We start from the raw sequence: 18,002 nt of genomic DNA on the forward strand, positions 1-18,002 counted from the left end.
AACTTTTTACACTTCTTCTGTGGCCCTGCACAGGAGAACGGAGCTGGAAAGCAGGTTAGTGGGGTGGGGAGGGAATGGGGATTTTGCAGTAACCTTTCCCCTGCCACGCCCACCAAACCACACCCACACCAAGCCACGCCCACAGAACCGGTAGTAAAAAAAATTTGAATCCCACCACTGATTTTATCATGGTTATTCTAAACTTCAAAGCCCTCTCTTGTTTTTGTTTGTTTGTTTGTTTACCATTTGTTACGATGTTTTCCTGCTTTTCAAGGGAACCTTAACATTTTGCTGATGATGTTGACACTGATTTACATTGCTCATTTGGCAGGGATCAAGCGGAACAGATAAATAAATACTGTAAAACAAAATGGAATACAAAATAAAGCAAATCGCAGCCCTGGGAAAACAAAAGCCGATGATTTGTACGGTTTTTTTTGTTTCGTTCGCCGTGAATTGCAAAACGGTTTTAAGAGCTGCGGTGTGACAGCTGCTGAATTGTGAAAGGAGGACACGACCTCCCTTGCTAATTCCCAGCAATCACACCCGGGTGCTGTGTAACTCAGAAATTCGATTGAGGAACTCGGGGATTAAACCTTAACAGCAAAAATGTTAGATCAGCTTGAAGCTCGGGCTTCATTACCCATTATGACAAAGGGTGCAGAGTGGGTGGGTTCCTGCCAGTTCTAGACTCTTCTATAGAAGAGGTTCCACAAATCTACAGTGCTGTTTAGGACCGGGTTCCAGATCCCTCCCCCGCCCGTCCGCACATCATCAAGACAAAGAGCGAGAGGAGGAATTCTGGGAGTTGAAGTCCACAAGTCTTAAAGCTGTCAAGTTTGAACACCCCTGGGTTTTTTTTCTTCTAAAGGCTTAGGGGTGCAAGGGTCTTGTAACTTGACAGCTTTAAGACTTGCACACTTCAATGCCAGAATTCCTGAGCCAAAATGACTGGAGGAGGAATTCTGGGAGTTGAAGTCCACAAGTCTTAAAGCTGTCAAGTTTGAACACCCTTGGGGTTTTTTTTCTAAAAGGTTAGGGGTGCAAGGGTCTTGTAACTTGACAGCTTTAAGACTTGCGTGCTTCAAATGCCAGAGTTTCTAACCCATCATGACTGGAGGAGGAATTCTGGGAGTCCACAAGTCCACAAGTCTTAAAGCTGTCAAGTTTGAACACCCCTGGTTTTTTTTTCTCTAAAGGGTTAGGGGTGGAAGGGTGTTGTAACTTGACAGCTTTAAGACTTGCATGCTTCATGCTTGCATGCTTCAAATGCCAGAGTTTCTGAGCCAACATTTTGGTTGCTAAGCAAGAGCGTTGTTAAGTGAGTTTCACCACATTTTACAAGTTGGCCACGCCCACCTGGTCACATGGCTGACAAGCCACTCCCACCCAGTCACATGGCCAGCAAGCCACTCCCACAAAGCAGGCCACACCTACAGAAGAGGTTCTAAAAATTTTTGAAACCCACCACTGGTGCAGACCAACATTTGAAAAAAAAAGTGGTTTTATTTTTATCTTCATTGGTTGGCAAGATCAGGTGACCACCATTAAACTAGGGTTTCATCCTAATGTTCTGACCTAAGCTTCCCCAAAAAACCAGAGTCCTGGTTCCGACAAAACCCCTTTTATTAAACGAATGTGAATTCCTCTCATTCACATTCAGCCAAGGCCTGGCAAACAGTCTTTCAAAGGAATATTTATGACCACAGACCTTATCTGATCTTGGAAAGCTGCCATGTAAATATTTTCCAAATGAGGTGCTCTGCAGGGATGGGTTGCTGCCAGTTTTACTACTGGTTTGCAACCCACATGCAATGTGCATGCCACTCTTCAATGTAATTTTTTTTTCACGCTTGCGCAGAACAGTTTACAGTGAACTTCGCATGTGCAGTCACTAAAATCCAAAATGACAGTGGACCAGCAGTGGCAGCAAGGGAAACAGTTCAGGGTATGGCAGGCCTGGGTTGTTTCTGGTTCTGAGACCCAGGCCTGAATTCCACTACCGGTTTGGCTGAACTGGGCCAAACCAGGAGCAACCCACCTCTGGTGCTGTGCAAGGAAAGACTGGGCACAGAGTCTCTGAGATTCACGGACAGATCTTCACACTCCTGAAATGAATCTAATGACCGACTGAACGAATTGTTTCCTGCAAAAGCCCCCTCCCCTTTCGCTCCTCTTTTGTTTCCTATGGGAGGGAGCCAATCACCTTCCACCTGTGGCTTTATTCCCAAGTCGACCCTGATTTCTGAGTTGTTCTTTTCTTCTGGCAGCTCTGCGCATGCGCACACTGGGAACAGGCTCCGGCTGTTCCTCTGCCTCACTGCTGTCTATCTCCAATAGGCACCTGATCACTGCCAGACGGCCTTGGCCCTGTCTCTGCCTCCGACACAGAGAGCTGCCAGGCCGATATCTGCAGAACTTGGCAAGGAGTCTCAGAGAGTCACAAAGCAATTAAGTGAACTAATTGTCTCCTGCAAACTCCACTCCCCTTTCGCTCCTATTTTATTTCCTCTGGGAGGGGCCATTCATCATCCACCTGTGGCCTTACTCCCAAGTCAACCCCTGTTCTTGAGCTCTTCCCTTCATCTGGCAACTCTGCGCATGCGCACACTGGGAACAGGCTCCAGCTGTTCTTCTGCCTCACTGATCTCTGACTCCGAAGGCAACTGATAACTGGCATACGGCCCTGGCCCCCTCTCTGCCTCCGACACAGAGCCCTCATCAGAGCCTTCCCCAGACTCCAGGACTGGCCCATGCTCCTCCCCAACCTCCACACTGTCTGATTCTGCTGCCAGCTACTGGCGGGCCACAACACCTATGGGCTATGCAACAGAACTGAGCTAAGTTAGTGTTTCTCAACCTTGGCCGTCGTAAGATTGGTGGACTCCCAGAATTCCCTAGCCAACAAGGTGGGAGTTGAAGACAACACACTCTAACTAGGGAATTCTGGGAGTTGAAGTCGACTGGTCTTAAAGTTGCCAAAGTTGAGAAACACTAAATTAGATGCCTGAAGGCTAAAGCTATTTTTCCCAATCTTGTATGCGCCAGATCTATTGAACTCTAATTTTGAGGGATCGTCTCTTGCCGGTCACATCTACCCGAAGCATCAGAGTGGGGAGGCGGGGAATGTTGTGGGTCCCATCCCCAAGGGAGATACACCGAGTGGGACCCAGAAGAAGGGCCTTCTCTGTGGTGGCTCCCTCCCTCTGGAACATCATTCCCGCAGAGATTAGAATGGCCCCCACTCTAATGCTCTTCCGGAAGGCGCTGAAGATCTGGTTCTGCCAGCGGGCCTGGGGAACACAGAGCGGGATGGAGCCCGTTAAATGGCTTGTGTGATCTGCTGTTGCCGAGGCAGGTGGTGGTGGTGATTGGAGGCGGGGATTGATTTTGTTATATTGCACTATATTAATGTATTTGATTCTTTTCGCTAGTTTTTTTATTGTTTTAAATGTGGTTTTATATTCTGTAAGCCGCCTTGAGTCTCCATGGGCGTATAGGCGGCAATATAAATTCAATAAATAAATAAATTCCCAGAATTTCACCCCAGTGCATGTAGGAATTCTGGGACTTATCATTTGGAGGTATCATTTTGGAAAAAGCTGTTTTACAATACAATACAATAGCAGAGTTGGAAGGGACCTTGGAGGTCTTCTAGACCAACCCCCCCAAAATGTGATCGCGTGACCCCGGATCACTGCAAAGGTCATAAATATGAACCAGTTGACAAGCATGCCAATTTTGATCATGTGTTCATGGGGGACACTGCAATGGTCATTGGTGTGAAAATGGTCATAAGTCACTTTTTTCAGTACCGTTGGAATTTTGAATGGTCACTAAATAAACTGTTTTAAGATGAGGATTAAATGTATGGTGCTTACAGATGTCAGCTGGAAGGGACCTTGGAGGTCTTCTAGTCCAACCCCCTGCCCAGGCAAGAAACCCTATACTGTTCCAGACAAATGGCTATCCAACATCTTCTTAAAGACTTCCAGTGTTGGGGCATTCACAACTTCTGGAGGCAAGTTGTTCCACTGATTAATTGTTCTCACTGTCAGGAAATTTCTCCTCAATTCTAAGTTGCTTCTCTCCTTGATTAGTTTCCACCCATTGCTTCTTGTTCTCAGGTGCCTTGGAGAATAGTTTGACTCCCTCATCTTTGTGGCAGCCTATGAGATATTGGAAGACTGCTATCATGTCTCCCCTAGTCCTTCTTTTCATTAAACTAGACACACCCAGTTCCTGCAATCGTTCTTCATATGTTTTAGCCTCCAGTCCCCTAATCATCTTTGTTGCTCTTCTCTGCACTCTTTCTAGAGTCTCCACATCTTTTCTACATTGTGGCGACCAAAACTGAATGGCGTATTCCAAGTGTGGCCTCACCAAGGCATTATAAAGTCGCATTAACACTTCACGTGATCTTGATTCTATCCCTCTGTTGATGCAGCCTAGAACTGTATAAGCTGCCCACAGTCATTGACTGAGATAGGCGGCTATAGAAAGTGAATGAATGGATGAAGAAATGAACGAATGAAAACACTGGAAGTGATGAATTATCAGGATTGTTCATAACAACCGTCTTAAATTGCAAAACTTAAAATTCGCTAGCCAGTGTTTCTGAAGCTTGAATTAGTGGGAATTACAACTGCAACAACAACAACAACAACACCCCAGAGGATAGAGCCTAGGAGAAGGCTGGAGAACCCACTTAGTTTAGAAAGGAGACTTTTTAAGCAGATCACCCTCCAAAGATCACAGGAGGTACTTAGATTTAGAGATAGATTAACTTTATTGTCACTATGAATGTACACACTGATCAGTGCACATTAAAATGGAAATTTCATTGCATACAGCTCTCAAAGAGTCGTGGAGGCACATGGGTACATGGACCTCCATGACAAGGCAGATGGAGAAATGTCGTGATCCGTCAAAACCGCGGTCCACTAAAGCGCGCCCGATTAAAGCGCGTACGTGACGTCATCATCAGCGTGACAAATACGACCGTGGAGAAAAAAGGGCGCTTTAAAAAGCGCTTTTAAAGCAAGCCGATTCACATAAAGGTAAGGGTTAATTTAGGGTTAGGTTAAGGGTTAGGTATAGGGTTAGGTTTAGGGTTAGGTTTAGGGTTAGGTTAAGGGTTAGGTTTAGGGTTAGGTTAAGGGTTAGGCTTAGGGTTAGGTTTAGGGTTAGGTTTGGGGGGCTTAGGTTTAGATTTACGCGTTAATTTTAAGTTTACCGCTCACAGCGTGCTGTTTTCGTCGCGCTGTGATGACGTCACGTACGCGCTTTCATTGCGCGCGCTTTAGTCTACCGCGGTTTTGTGGTGGAACCGAGAAATGTAGGATCAGATTAGCGGTTTCAGCCAAATTAATGCTTGTGGATTTATTTTGCATTTTCTTTCTTTCTTTCCCCAGTATATGGGTTGCATTGAGATCCTGCGATCAATGAGATCTTTGGATTTTAACACCCGGACACAAGTCACCAAGTAAGTACCCATTTTCTCCCTTCATTTTTTATCCTCGGGGTTCTTGGTCTTCTCTGATCTTGCTCTCTTCCTGCAGATGTTTCGCTAGCAGATTAGTCCTAAAGGTGCTTTTTCTCAATAGGCAACTGGACTTTCTGTTTTTTTTTCCTTTGGAGACGTTTCGCTTCTCATCCAAGAAGCTTCTTCAGCTCTGACTGGATGGCGGGGAAATGGAAGGATTTATTTTCCTTGCAGATAGCTGGTCATTTGCATCCTTTTAGAGAATCATTGAAGGCACAGATAAACCTCCAAGTGGCCTCAACGGCTCTCTTAGCAATAGCAGTTAGCAATAGCAGTTAGACTTATATACCGCTTCATAGGGCTTTCAGCCCTCTCTAAGCGGTTTACAGAGTCAGCATATCGCCCCCAACAACAATCCGGGTCCTCATTTTACCCACCTCGGAAGGATGGAAGGCTGAGTCAACCCTGAGCCGGTGAGATTTGAACAGCCGAACTGCAGAACTGCAGTCAGCTGAAGTAGCCTGCAGTACTGCACCCTAACCACTGCGCCACCTTGGCTCCTAAAAAGGGTGTACCAATCAGCTTCCTTATGCCCCTTAAGGAGACAGTCAACTTTTCATAATTAGCTTCCTTATGTCCCTCTGGAACGAACTCCCCGTGGAGATTCGAACCCTCACCACCCTCCAGGCCTTCCGCAAAGCCCTTAAAACCTGGCTGTTCCGACAGGCCTGGGGCTAAAGAGCTGTTGCCTCCCGTCTCGAATGGTATGACTGTTGTGTGTTTTTAAATTATGTATTGTTATGTTTCGTCTTTTTATTTCCTGTCTGTACCCCCCTTTCCTGATTTGAATTGTGAGCCGTCCTGAGTCCCCTTTGGGGAAAAGGGCGGCATATAAATGAAATGAAATCAAATCAAATGTCCCAATAATGAGAATATTTGTAGCTCAGGGTTGAAATGTATGGTCCTTGATGCTCTCTGAGCTTGCTTGTTTTCTTGCAGAAGTTGCATTACCCAAACTAGGTAACATCATCAGGACTAGCATTGATGATGTTATCTAGTTGGGTAATGAAACGTCTGCAAGAAAACAAGCAAGCTCAGAGAGCACCAAAAAAAACCCCAAAGCCTCCTTTTTATCATTAGCTTTCTTATATCCCTTAAGAAGACAACATCTTTTCCATAAGATATCTTTTTTATGGGACGATACAAGAGTCCTCAACTTACGACCACAATGTGGTTAGGTAAGACATTTGTTAAATGAGTTTTGCCCCATTGTACACAACTTTTCTTATCACAGTTGTTAAGTGGATCATTGCAGTCATTAACTTAATAGCCCAGTTGTTAAGTGAATCTGGCTTCCCCCTTACCCTTGCTTGTCAGAAGGTCACAAAAGTTGACTTTACGACCCTGGGACACTACGGCCGTCATAAATGTGAATCGGTGGCCAAGTGTCTGAATTCTGACCATATGATCCCGGGGAGGCTGCAAAGATCGTAACTGTGAAAAACTGGTCACAAGTCACTTTTTTTGTAACTTTGAACGGTCACTAAACAAATGGTTGTAAATTGAGGACTACCTGTAATTTGTCACGTTGTGTTTTAGTTAGGGATTACAATCGGGCAGCTCCAGCATCTTTGCCTGAGAAAAGCAGATGGAAGTTATTGACATCCTGACATTGCCATGCAAGACAACATAGTTAATTAGATGAGTGAAAATAATAAGAAATCTATTTGCAGCATATCAGTGATGGGCTTCAAATTTTTTTAGAACCTCTTCTGTAGGTGTGGCCTGCTTTTTGGGAGTGGCTTGCCAGCCATGTGACTGGGTGGGTGTGGCCAACTTGTAAAATGTGATGAAACTCACTTAACAACGCTCTTGCTTAGCAACCAAAATGTTGGCTCAGAAACTCTGGCATTTGAAGCACGCAAGTCTTAAAGTTGTTAAGTTGCAAGACCCTCGTACCCCTAACCCTTTAGAAAAAAAAAACCCCAGGGGTGTTCAAACTTGACAGCTTTAAGACTTGTGGACTTCAATTCCCAGAATTCCTCCTCCATTCATGTTGGCTCAGGAACTCTGGCATTGAAGTGTGCAAGTCTTAAAGCTGTCAAGTTTCAAGACCCTTGCACCCCGTTAGAAAAAAAAACCCCGAGGGTGTTCAAACTTGACAGCTTTAAGACTTGTGGACTTCAACTCCCAGAATTCCTCCTCTCACTCTTCATCTTGATGATGTGTGGACGGGCGGGGGGAGGGAGCTGGAACCGGTCCTAAACGGCACGGTAGATTTGTGGAACCTCTTCTATAGAAGAGGCTAGAACTGGCAGGAACCCACCCCTGCAGCATATCCAAAGCGTGGTTAGCTTTCAGAGCGGATAATGTTTCTGTAGTTCAGTGTGATCTTTTGGGGTAATTTTACAATTTGAGTCATTTGCAAGATAGGCCATTCGCCAAGTGAATGAACCCAAGCTTTGGCTGGATGACTAAAACTAGTGAAAGCAACTTCTGACTGAGGTTTGTTTTGTTTCCTGGAGTTAATATCCATCCTGAAATTATCTTTGCTGCAGGGAAGCCATCAACCGACTGTACGAGACGGTCCCAGGAGTCAGAGGGAACTGGAAGAAAAAAGTGAGTTTCTTTTAGTGGCGGGTTCCAGAACGCGCGCAGCACCCGTATGCGTCTTAGTCCCTCCACTAGCCTCCACGATGCTCCAGCTGCTCAGCGTCGCGTCGGTGCTATCCGCACTGTGCGCAGTAGCGCAGAAGACTTAAAAAACCGGGAAGGAGCTCGGGCGGGCAGGTGTGTCCTTCCGAGCACTGTACCGGAACGGTATCCGGAGCTCCGGGCTGACTCCGGTACACCCATACCAGGGCGGACCGCCTGCAACCCATCACTAGTTTGTTTGGATCACTGCAGCCCCATGAGTAAACATGTGTAAAAAGTGAAGGAGTCCTTGCCGATTTTACTGTGCTAGTTGTTGCCAACTCTGTTGTGACCCGCCAGTGGCCAGGAGAGCTGGCAGCAGATTCAGACAGTGAGGAGGTTAGGGAGGAACATGGGCCAGTCCTGGAGTCTGGGGAAGGCTCTGATGAGGGCTCTGTGTCGGAGGCAGAGAGGGGGCCAAGGCCATTGAGACAGTTATCAGCTGCCTTCGGAGTCGGATATCAGTGGGGTTGAAGAACAGCTGGATCCTGTTCCCAGTGTGCGCATGTGCAGAGTTGCCAGATGAAGGAAATAGCTAAAGAACAGGGGTCGGCTTGGGAGTAAGGCCACAGGAAAGACAATGAATGGCCCCTCCCAGAGAAAATAAAAGGGGAGCGAAAGGGGAGTGGAGTTTGCAGGAAACAATGAGTTCGCTTAATTGGTTCGTAATCTCTGAGGCTTAATTGGTTCGTGAATCTCTTTCATAGATTGGTTGATATCTGGTTCTGTTTTTCCCAGGCGCCCAACAAAAGCCTGTTTTCAATTCTTGGCAAGAGCAATCTCCGATTCGCCGGCATTAGCATAGCCGTCAACATTTCCATCGATGGTTTGAACCTGATGATCCCCACCACCAGACAGGTGAGACCTCCATCCTCCTCCATATGGGTTGTTGTTCCATCTGCCATCTGACACCTCCCTCAGGTATGTGTTGGAAGAAGGCAAATCTGAAAACCTTCACTTCAAAACAGGTTTGGCTGAGATTAGGAATCTGTAGGGGATGAGCAGGATGAGCCTGAGGGAGGGGTCAAACCAGGGGTGGGTTGCCAATTTTTTTACTACTGGTTTGGACGTGCTCGCTCGCGTGATGCTTTTGCGCACACGCATAAGGTTCTGCGCAGAAGCGTATTGGCGGGTGGGCAGAGCCTTCTACCCCCTCTATTACCGGTCCGCCCGATCTGGGCCGAACCTGGCGTGACCCGACAAATGCGCACACGACAAAAGCGCGCCCGACAAAACCGCGGCGCGAAAACCATGACATCATAAACGCGCCCACAACAACGCACTGACAAAACTGCGCCCACAAAAGCGCGATTTAAGTTAAGGTAAGGGTTAGGTTCAGGGTTAGGTTTAGGGTTAGGTTTAGCGTTAGGTTTAGGGTTAGGTTCAGGGTTAGGTTTAGGGTTAGGTTTAGGGTTAGGTTTAGGGTTAGGTTTAGGGTTAGGTTTAGGGTTAGGTTTAGGGTTAGGTTTAGGGTTAGGTTTAGGTTTAGGGTTAGGTTAAGGGTTAGGGTTAGGGTTAGGGTTAGGGTTAGGTTTAGGTTTAGGTTTAGGTTTAGGTTTAGGGTTAGGTTAAGGGTTAGGTTTAGGTTTAGGGTTAGGTTCAGGGTTAGGTTTAGGGTTAGGTTTAGGGTTAGGTTTAGGGTTAGGTTTAGGGTTAGGTTCAGGGTTAGGTTTAGGGTTAGGTTCAGGGTTAGGTTTAGGGTTAGGTTTAGGGTTAGGTTTAGCGTTAGGTTCAGGGTTAGGTTTAGGGTTAGGTTTAGGGTTAGGTTTAGGGTTAGGTTTAGGGTTAGGTTTAGGGTTAGGTTTAGGGTTAGGTTTAGGGTTAGGTTTAGGGTTAGGTTTAGGGTTAGGTTTAGGGTTAGGTTAAGATTAGGGTTAGGGTTAGGTTCAGGGTTAGGTTTAGGGTTAGGTTCAGGGTTAGCTTTAGGGTTAGGTTTAGGGTTAGGTTAAGGGTTAGGTGTAGGGTTAGGATTAGGGTTAGGTTTAGGCTTAGGTTAAGATTAGGGTTAGGGTTAGGGTTATTAGGTTGTTATTACTTGTTTGTTGACGGCACGCTTTTGTCGGTGCGCTGTTGTCGGCGTGCTTCTGCGCTCATTCGTCGGTGCAATTTCGACCTCGCGGTTTTCTCGCCGTGGTTTCGTTGGCATGCTTTTGTCGAGCGCGCATTTGTCAGTGAACCCAAACCTGGAGCAACCCACCTCTGGGTCAAACACATCATAAGTCACGAGTCCCTGCATACCTGCAAGATATCTTAAACCAGCCCACTGCGAATGACTTCTTATCTCCCGCTCATTTACTTTGACTGTTAGTTGGTCAGATTCTTGTAGAGAGCTTAAGCTTGCAATAAATCTTTAAACTCATTTGAATTGCCTGAATCTCCTGAATCCACAAAACATAAAACATAGGCATATGTTGCCAATTTAGAGTGAGATTCTTGGATTGGCCATATGGGTGATCCCAGTCAATTAGGGAATCCTTTCTTGAAGGGGTAAAACCAGAAAGCACTGCCTTGCTGTAAAATCAACTTACAGGGTGTGCTCAACATATGACAATTCGTTTAGCAACTGTTTGAAGTTACGGCAGTGTTGACTTCAATGGTCCTTGCATTTACACCTGTTGCAACATCTCACAGTTACCTGATTGTGAACTGAGTGCTTGGCAACGAGCTCGCATTCATGGCGATTTTGGTGTCCTGGGATCATGTGATCGCCGTTTGTGTCCTTCCTAGCTGGCTTCCAACAACAGGGAAATCGATAGGGAAGGATGCAAGTTGTGGACATACAATGTCTCGCTTAATGACTGCCGAACAAAAAGGGTTGCAACGTTGGATGCAGTCATGTGGTATTTCACTTAATAACTGCACTGCTTAACTGTGAATTTTCTGGTTCCAATTGTGGTCGTAAATCAAGGACTACCTATACAGCGAACACCTGGTGTTTTTCACCTGGCTGCATGGGTGATCCCAGCCAATTAAGGATTGGGGAATTCTGGGAGTTGAAGTCCACAAGGCTTCGAGTTGCCAAGTTTGGTGACGCCTGTTTATTGAGCAATATGTGTTGTGGCCCGCCAGCAGCCAGCAGAGCTGGCAGCAGATTCGGAGAGTGAGGAGGTTGGGGAGGAACATAGGCCAGTCCTGGAGTCTGGGGAAGGCTCTGATGAGGGCTCTGTGTCGGAGGCAGAGAGGGGGCCAGGGCCTTCTGACAGTTATCAGCTGCCTTCAGAGTCAGATATCAGTGAGGCAGACAAACATCTGGAGCCCGTTCCCAGTGTTCACATGCACAGAGTTGCCAGATGAAGGAAACAGCTAAAGAACAGGGGTCAGCTTGGGAGTAAGGCCACAGGAAAGACAATGAATGACCCCTCCCAGAGGAAATAAAAGGGGAGCGAAAGGGGAGTGGAGTTTGCAGGAGACAATGAGTTCGCTTAATTGGTTCGTAATCTCTGAGGCTTAATTGGTTCGTGAATCTCTGAGGCTCCTTGCCAAGTTTTGCAGATGTCGGCCTGGCAGCTCTCCAAGCCAGATAAGCTCTGTGACTGTAAATCCTCCCTTGAAAGACTTTGCTGGATGTGAAGGAGCAGAATTCACAGTCAATTAACAAAAGGGGTTTTTGTCAGGACCAGGAATTTGCTTCATGCTCTTGGGAAGCCTCGGTCAGAACAATATGATTAAGCCAATTGCTGAGCAATGTCCAAGCCTTTTTATTGGCCTTCCCCCCTTCTTCCTCACAAAGCTGATCATACCTTCCCTTCCATCTCTATCTATCTGTTTCCATTGTAGATCATCGCGAATCACCACATGCAATCTATCTCCTTCGCTTCGGGGGGTGACACGGTAAGGGGAACGTTGAACGTCTGTGTTCTGTGCATGGGAGGGAACTTAGATTCACAGGAAAGAAATGCAGAATTGTTATGCAATGTGTTATTATGGTCGGGTGCACCGTCAGCCAGATGTTCAGACTGGATCTGGCATTTTTGTCCAGCTGTTGAATCTTCCCCAACAACGTGGGGTAGGCAGATGCGGTTTTTGTTTAAAGATATTGTAGCAGGATATCCCAAAGGTGCTTTTTCAGGAGGCAACTCAGGGGTGAAATGCTACCAGTTTGGACCGGTTCGCTTGAACTGGTAGTAAAAAATGCTACCTGTTCACTCGAACCAGTAGTAGAAAAATGCTACCTGTTTGCTTGAACCAGTAGTAAAAAATGCTATCTGTTCGCTCGAACCAGTAGTAGAAAAATGCTACCTGTTCGCTTGAACTTGTAGTAAAACATGCTACCTGTTCGCTCGAACCAGTAGTAAAAAATGCTACCTGTTCACTTGAATCAGTAGTAAAAAATGCTACCTGTTTGCTTGAACCAGTAGTAAAAAATGCTACCTGTTTGCTCGAACTTGTAGTAAAACATGCTACCTGTTCGCTCGAACCAGTAGTAAAAAATGCTACCTGTTCACTTGAATCAGTAGTAAAAAATGCTACCTGTTTGCTTGAGCCAGTAGTAAAAAATGCTACCTGTTCGCTCGAACCGGTAGTAGAAAAATGCTACCTGTTCGCTCGAACTTGTAGTAAAAAATGCTACCTGTTCGCTCAAACATGTAGTAAAAAAATGCTACCTGTTCACTCGAACTGGTAGTTAGAAAAATGCTACCTGTTCGCTTGAACCTGTAGTAAAAAATGCTACCTGTTCGCTCGAACTGGTAGTAAAAAAATTGCTACCAGTTCGGACAAACCAGTTTTTCCGACGATCAGCTTTGGTGCGTGATTTATATTAGCTAGAAAGCAGGATTTCCTACTTTCTAGCTAACCTAAATCGTGTGGCACAGCTGATTCCCCCCCCCCTTGCTGTTTGATTTGCGGGCACGCTCTGCGCATACTCAGGCGGTCCTATTGTGAGGCATGCTCACATTGCTACCGAACCGGTAGCAAAGGTAAGTGGATTTCACCCCTGAGGCAACTGGTGGGGTGGCCTATAGGTGGCGCTCTTGCCTCACAATCAGGAGGCTGTGAGTTCGATCCTAGATGGAGGCAGAGATTTCTCTCTCTAGGCAGAACGACAATATATCTGCTGCAGTGGTGGGTTTCAAAAATTGTTCGAACCTACTCTGTGGCTGTGGTCTCCTTTGTGGGAGTGGCTTGCCGCCCATGTGATTGGATGGGAGTGGCTTGCCGCCCATGTGACCAGATATGAAGATGCCGACGACACTTGTCAGAACCACCTTTAATTACCTCACACACAGCACTGGCCTGCATAAGAATATGATGTAAACTTGTTTTTTAAAAGGCATCTTTGGTTTGCGTTAAAACAACTTCAACACACGCAATGTTCTGATTGCACCACAAACGCAGTAGTCATCCTCACCTTTCACAGAGGCACTGAGTTTTATAAATAGGAGCATGATAGTGTAGAATAATCATATCCAAGGACCAGTGGTGGGTTTCAAAAACATTTGGAACCTCTTCTGTAGGTGTGGGCTGCTTTCCGGGTCCACTGGTGGAGCCTCTTCTAACCGGTTCGGTAGATTTGACGAATTGGTTCTACCGAATAGGTGCGAACTGGTAGGAACCCACCTCTGATCTGCTGAACTAAACTCTGCATTGGTGACGGGAAGGGCATCTGGCCAGTAAACACACTACTAGCTCCATTCAGTTGCCCAGACTCCACTCCACAAGGGATTATGGGGTCGCTAAATGAAGATGAGTGAGGCATTGTGTGAAGTAGCGGTGCCTACGTGGCAACCATTGCCTGTGAGTTACTGAGCTAAGCTCCTTCTTCAGGTCATTTATCTCAGAATCTAACAAAGCTGACATTTCCAAAGCAGCAGATAATATGACCTTGGCAAGCAGGAGAATTTCTCTTTTCAAACTCCACTGCTGCAAGAAAAGATGATGGAAAAAATAATGTCTAAAAGGCAACAATGAGGGCAAGGAGAAAAGGAAGGGGAAGGGAAGGGGGAAGGAAATAAATGGATAAAAAAGAAAGGAAGGAAAATAGATAGGGGAGGGAAGGAAAAAAGGAAGGAAGTCAATGGGTGAAAAAACAGGGGAGGGGAGGAGAGGAGAGGAAGGAAATGGATGAAAAAGGAGAGGAAAGGAAAGGAAGGAGGAAAGGAAAGGGTAAAGGAAAAGAAGTAAATGCAGGAAGAAGGGAAGAAGGGGAAGAAGAAAGGGAAGAAAGTAAATAGATGGAAGGGAGAGGAAAAGAAAGGGGGGAAAGGAAAGGGTAAAGGAAAGAAAGTAAATGGATGAAAGAAGGGAAGGGGAAGGAGAAAGGGAAGAAAGAATAGACGAAAGGGAAGAGGAGAGAAATAAATGGATGAAAGAAGGGAAGAGGAAAGAGAAAGGGAAGAAAGAATAGACGAAAGGGAAAAGGAAAGGGTAAAGGAAAGGAAGTAAATGGATGAAAGAAGGGAAGGGGAAAGAGAAAGGAAGAAAGAATAGACAAAAGGGAAGAGGAGAGGAGACGGAAAGAAAGGAAGTAGATGGATGAAGAAGGGAAGGGGAAGGAGAAAGAGAAGAAAGAATAGATGAAAGGGAAAAGGAGAGGAGAGGAAGTAAATGGATGAAAGAAGGGAAGGGGAAAGAGAAAGGAAGAAAGAATAGATGAAAGGAAAAAGGAAAGGGTAAAGGAAAGGAAGTAAATGGATGAAAGAAGGGAAGGGGAAAGAGAAAGGAAGAAAGAATAGACAAAAGGGAAGAGGAGAGGAGACAGAAAGAAAGGAAGTAAATGGATGAAAGAAGGGAAGGGGAAAGAGAAAGGGAAGAAAGAATAGATGAAAGGGAAAAGGAGAGGAGAGGAAAGTAAGTAGATGGATGAAGAAGGGAAGGGGAAGAGAAAGGGAAGAAAGTAAATAGACAAAAGGGAGAGGAGAGGGAAGGAAAGGAAAAGAGAAAAAGGGACAGAGAAGGGAGAGAAAGGAAAAGGAAGGAAAGGAAGAAAAGAGAAGGCAAGGAAAGGAGAAAGGGAAAGGAAAAGAAAGGAAAGGAAGAAAAGGGAAGGAAAGGAGAAACAGAAAAGGAAATGAAGTAAATGGAGGAAAAAAAGAAGAGAAGACTCGATTACTTGAACCTTAATCCTCATAGTAAAGAGGCTCTCTCCCTCTTCACCTTATTTAACTAAGAAAATATGTTCGACAACAACATTTTAAACAGCAACACAACAATGGCTTTCCAGCTATGTTTAGCACAATCCATAGAAACAGCGGCCTTAGTCTAAAGTCAAAGACAGGCACTCTCTTAATTAACGAAGATGATACTACAGATAATCCTCGGCTTACAACTATTAGTTTAATGATCCTTCAAAGTTACAACGGTGCTTGGTTTAAGACAAATACAGCAGCCAGCATCACTGGATTGCCATATGTGACTTCCCAGCCGGCTGTTGACAAGCAAAGTCAAAGCATGGCTCACTTAAAGACCATGGCAAAGAACGGGGTGTAACTCACTCAGCAACAAGCCCCCGGCCCAATTGTGGTCGTAAGTCAAGGACTCCCTGAAATTCTGCTCCTGCACAACATGACAATAACGTTTTTTGAAATAATCATGGGGATGATAATAATTACGATGATAACGATGTGGTATTACCTGGTACAGGTAGTCCTTGACTTACGGCCGTCATTGAGCCCAAAATTTCAGTTGCTAAGCAGGACAGTTGTTAAATGAGTTTTGTCCCATTTTACGACCTTTCTTGCCACAGTTGTTAAGTGAATTGCTGCACCTTTTAAGTGAGTAACATGGTTGTTAAGTGAATCTGGCTTCCCCCATTGACTTTGCTTGTCAGAAGATCCCAAAATGTGATCACGTGACCCCGGATCACTGCAAAGGTCATAAATATGAACCAGGTGACAAGCATGCGAATTTTGATCATGTGTTCATGGGGGACACTGCAATGGTCATTGGTGTGAAAACGGTCATAAGTCACTTTTTTCAGTACCGTTGGAATTTTGGATGGTCACTACATAAACCGTTGTAAGATGAGGATTAAATGTATGGTGCTTACAGATGTCAGCTGGAAGGGACCTTGGAGGTCTTCTAGTCCAACCCCCTGCCCAGGCAAGAAACCCTATACCGTTCCAGACAAATGGCTATCCAACATCTTTTTAAAGACTTCCAGTGTTGGGGCATTCACAACTTCTGGAGGCAACTTCTGTTCCACTGATTAATTGTTTTAACTGTCAGGAAATTTCTCCTCAATTCTAAGTTGCTTCTCTCCTTCATTAGTTTCCACCCATTGCTTCTTGTTCTACCCTCAGGTGCTTTGGAGAATAGCTTGACTCCCTCTTCTTTGGGGCAACCCCTGAGATATTGGAAGACTGCTATCATGTCTCCCCTAGTCCTTCTTTTCATTAAACTAGACATACCCAGTTCCTGCAACTGTTCTTCGTATGTTTGAGCCTCCAGTCCCCTAATCATCTACGTTGCTCTTCTCTGCACTTTTTCTAGAGTCTCCACATCTTTTTTTATAGTGTGGTGGTGACCAAAACTGGATGCGTTTTTTTTTACAGTGTTTTATAAAGACGCCTGTGCTAAAAAAATTTCCCTTAGATGGGGCTGAAACGCAGGGCAGAGGGGTGAAGGTAGAAAAGATGTAGGGGTGTGTGTGTGTGTGTGTGTCTTTGTGTATGATAGACACACAGATAATACCTGCGTGCACACACACATGCAGAAGATAACAAAAGCCTCGTTTCCAGGCTAGAGAAAAAGCTTGCCGCTTGCTCAGGTGTCAAAATTTCAAAGTGTTTGTCTGGGCTGTGTAAATGTCACAGAAAAAGTGAGCAAGAGATTCTGTCTTGCAGGAAATGAACAAAGGCAATTTAACAACTAATGAGCTGGATTTTTTTTTTCTTCCTGCGTAGAAGCTAGGAAACAGCTGCTGCGCCCTGCTGAATGCTAGCCAGATTCACACGCCCCGTTTAGCCGAGATGAGTTAAAAACCCCAGTGGCTGCATTCTCACAACCATTAGCTTTTAATCTTGGCTAGGTTGTTTTTCTGCGGCAACGTATCGGGCGAAATCTAACATGTTGGGTCAGAAGAACAGGAGAGCAGAGTTGGAAGGGACCTTGGAGGTCTTCTAGTCCAACCCCTTGCTCAAGTAGGATATATGACATTTCAGTTTATGGATCTGTAGATTGGGAGAGCTCAGAGCACAGCCAATTTGGTGTGTGGCATTTGCAACCTGTAAAACATTGGTAATTAGCCCAGGATTCGGTCTCTGCTTCTCTTGATAAAATGCTAACCACTGGAGCACAGTTTTAAAATAAGCCAGATAGTATAACCAAGATCTTTTGTGGATCTGTGACAGCATGTCAGGTGAGGAAGATGGTTGTGGAGTTGTGCTGTTGCAGGCTAAGCAGTTGTGGGACTTCGGAAGGAAGTCAAACCTAAGAGGCCACAGGCCTGGATTGTCAACTTTAGCCACTTTAAGATGCCCGGACTTCAACTCCCAGAATTCCCCAGCCACCATGGCTGGCTGGGCAATTCTGGGAGTTGATGACCATATGTTTTAAAATGGCTTACTTTGAAAAACACTGTTTTAGACTCCTCTAATCCAATGCAGTTCTTGTCAGTTTCACAGAAGTGGTTTACCACCGTTTTCTCTCGTTTAAGATTTCCTGGTGGTCTCTTTTCCAGTACTAAGGGGCCCACCCTTCATAACTTGCAACCTCAGACAAGCGCTCTCAGCCAGTATGACTTTCAGGGGGCTCCCAGCCAGTATGGCTCATGTCGCTGGGAGTTCTGCAAGCTGGGAAAGGTTGGCCCTGATTACTATTGGAAAAGAGACCACCAGGAAATCTTAGATGAGAGAAAACAGTGGCAAACCATTTTTGCAAAGCT

General features: G+C 45.5%; 1 protein-coding gene across 1 annotated transcript in view; it reads left to right on the forward strand.

Annotated features, from left to right (window-relative positions):
* SHC2 (SHC adaptor protein 2) overlaps positions 1 to 18,002 on the forward strand; it is an 80,768-nt gene that overhangs the window by 23,184 nt on the left and 39,582 nt on the right. Inside the window, 4 exon segments of the mRNA XM_087704993.1 lie at positions 5,415 to 5,485; positions 8,044 to 8,104; positions 8,918 to 9,037; positions 11,957 to 12,010. Of these exon segments, the coding sequence (XP_087561119.1) occupies positions 5,415 to 5,485; positions 8,044 to 8,104; positions 8,918 to 9,037; positions 11,957 to 12,010 (306 nt within the window).

Source organism: Thamnophis sirtalis, unplaced genomic scaffold, assembly GCF_051295495.1.
Source record: "Thamnophis sirtalis isolate CommonGarterSnake01/CBP01778 unplaced genomic scaffold, rThaSir2_p1.2 scaffold_1, whole genome shotgun sequence".
In the NCBI taxonomy this organism is placed as follows: domain Eukaryota; kingdom Metazoa; phylum Chordata; class Lepidosauria; order Squamata; family Natricidae; genus Thamnophis; species Thamnophis sirtalis.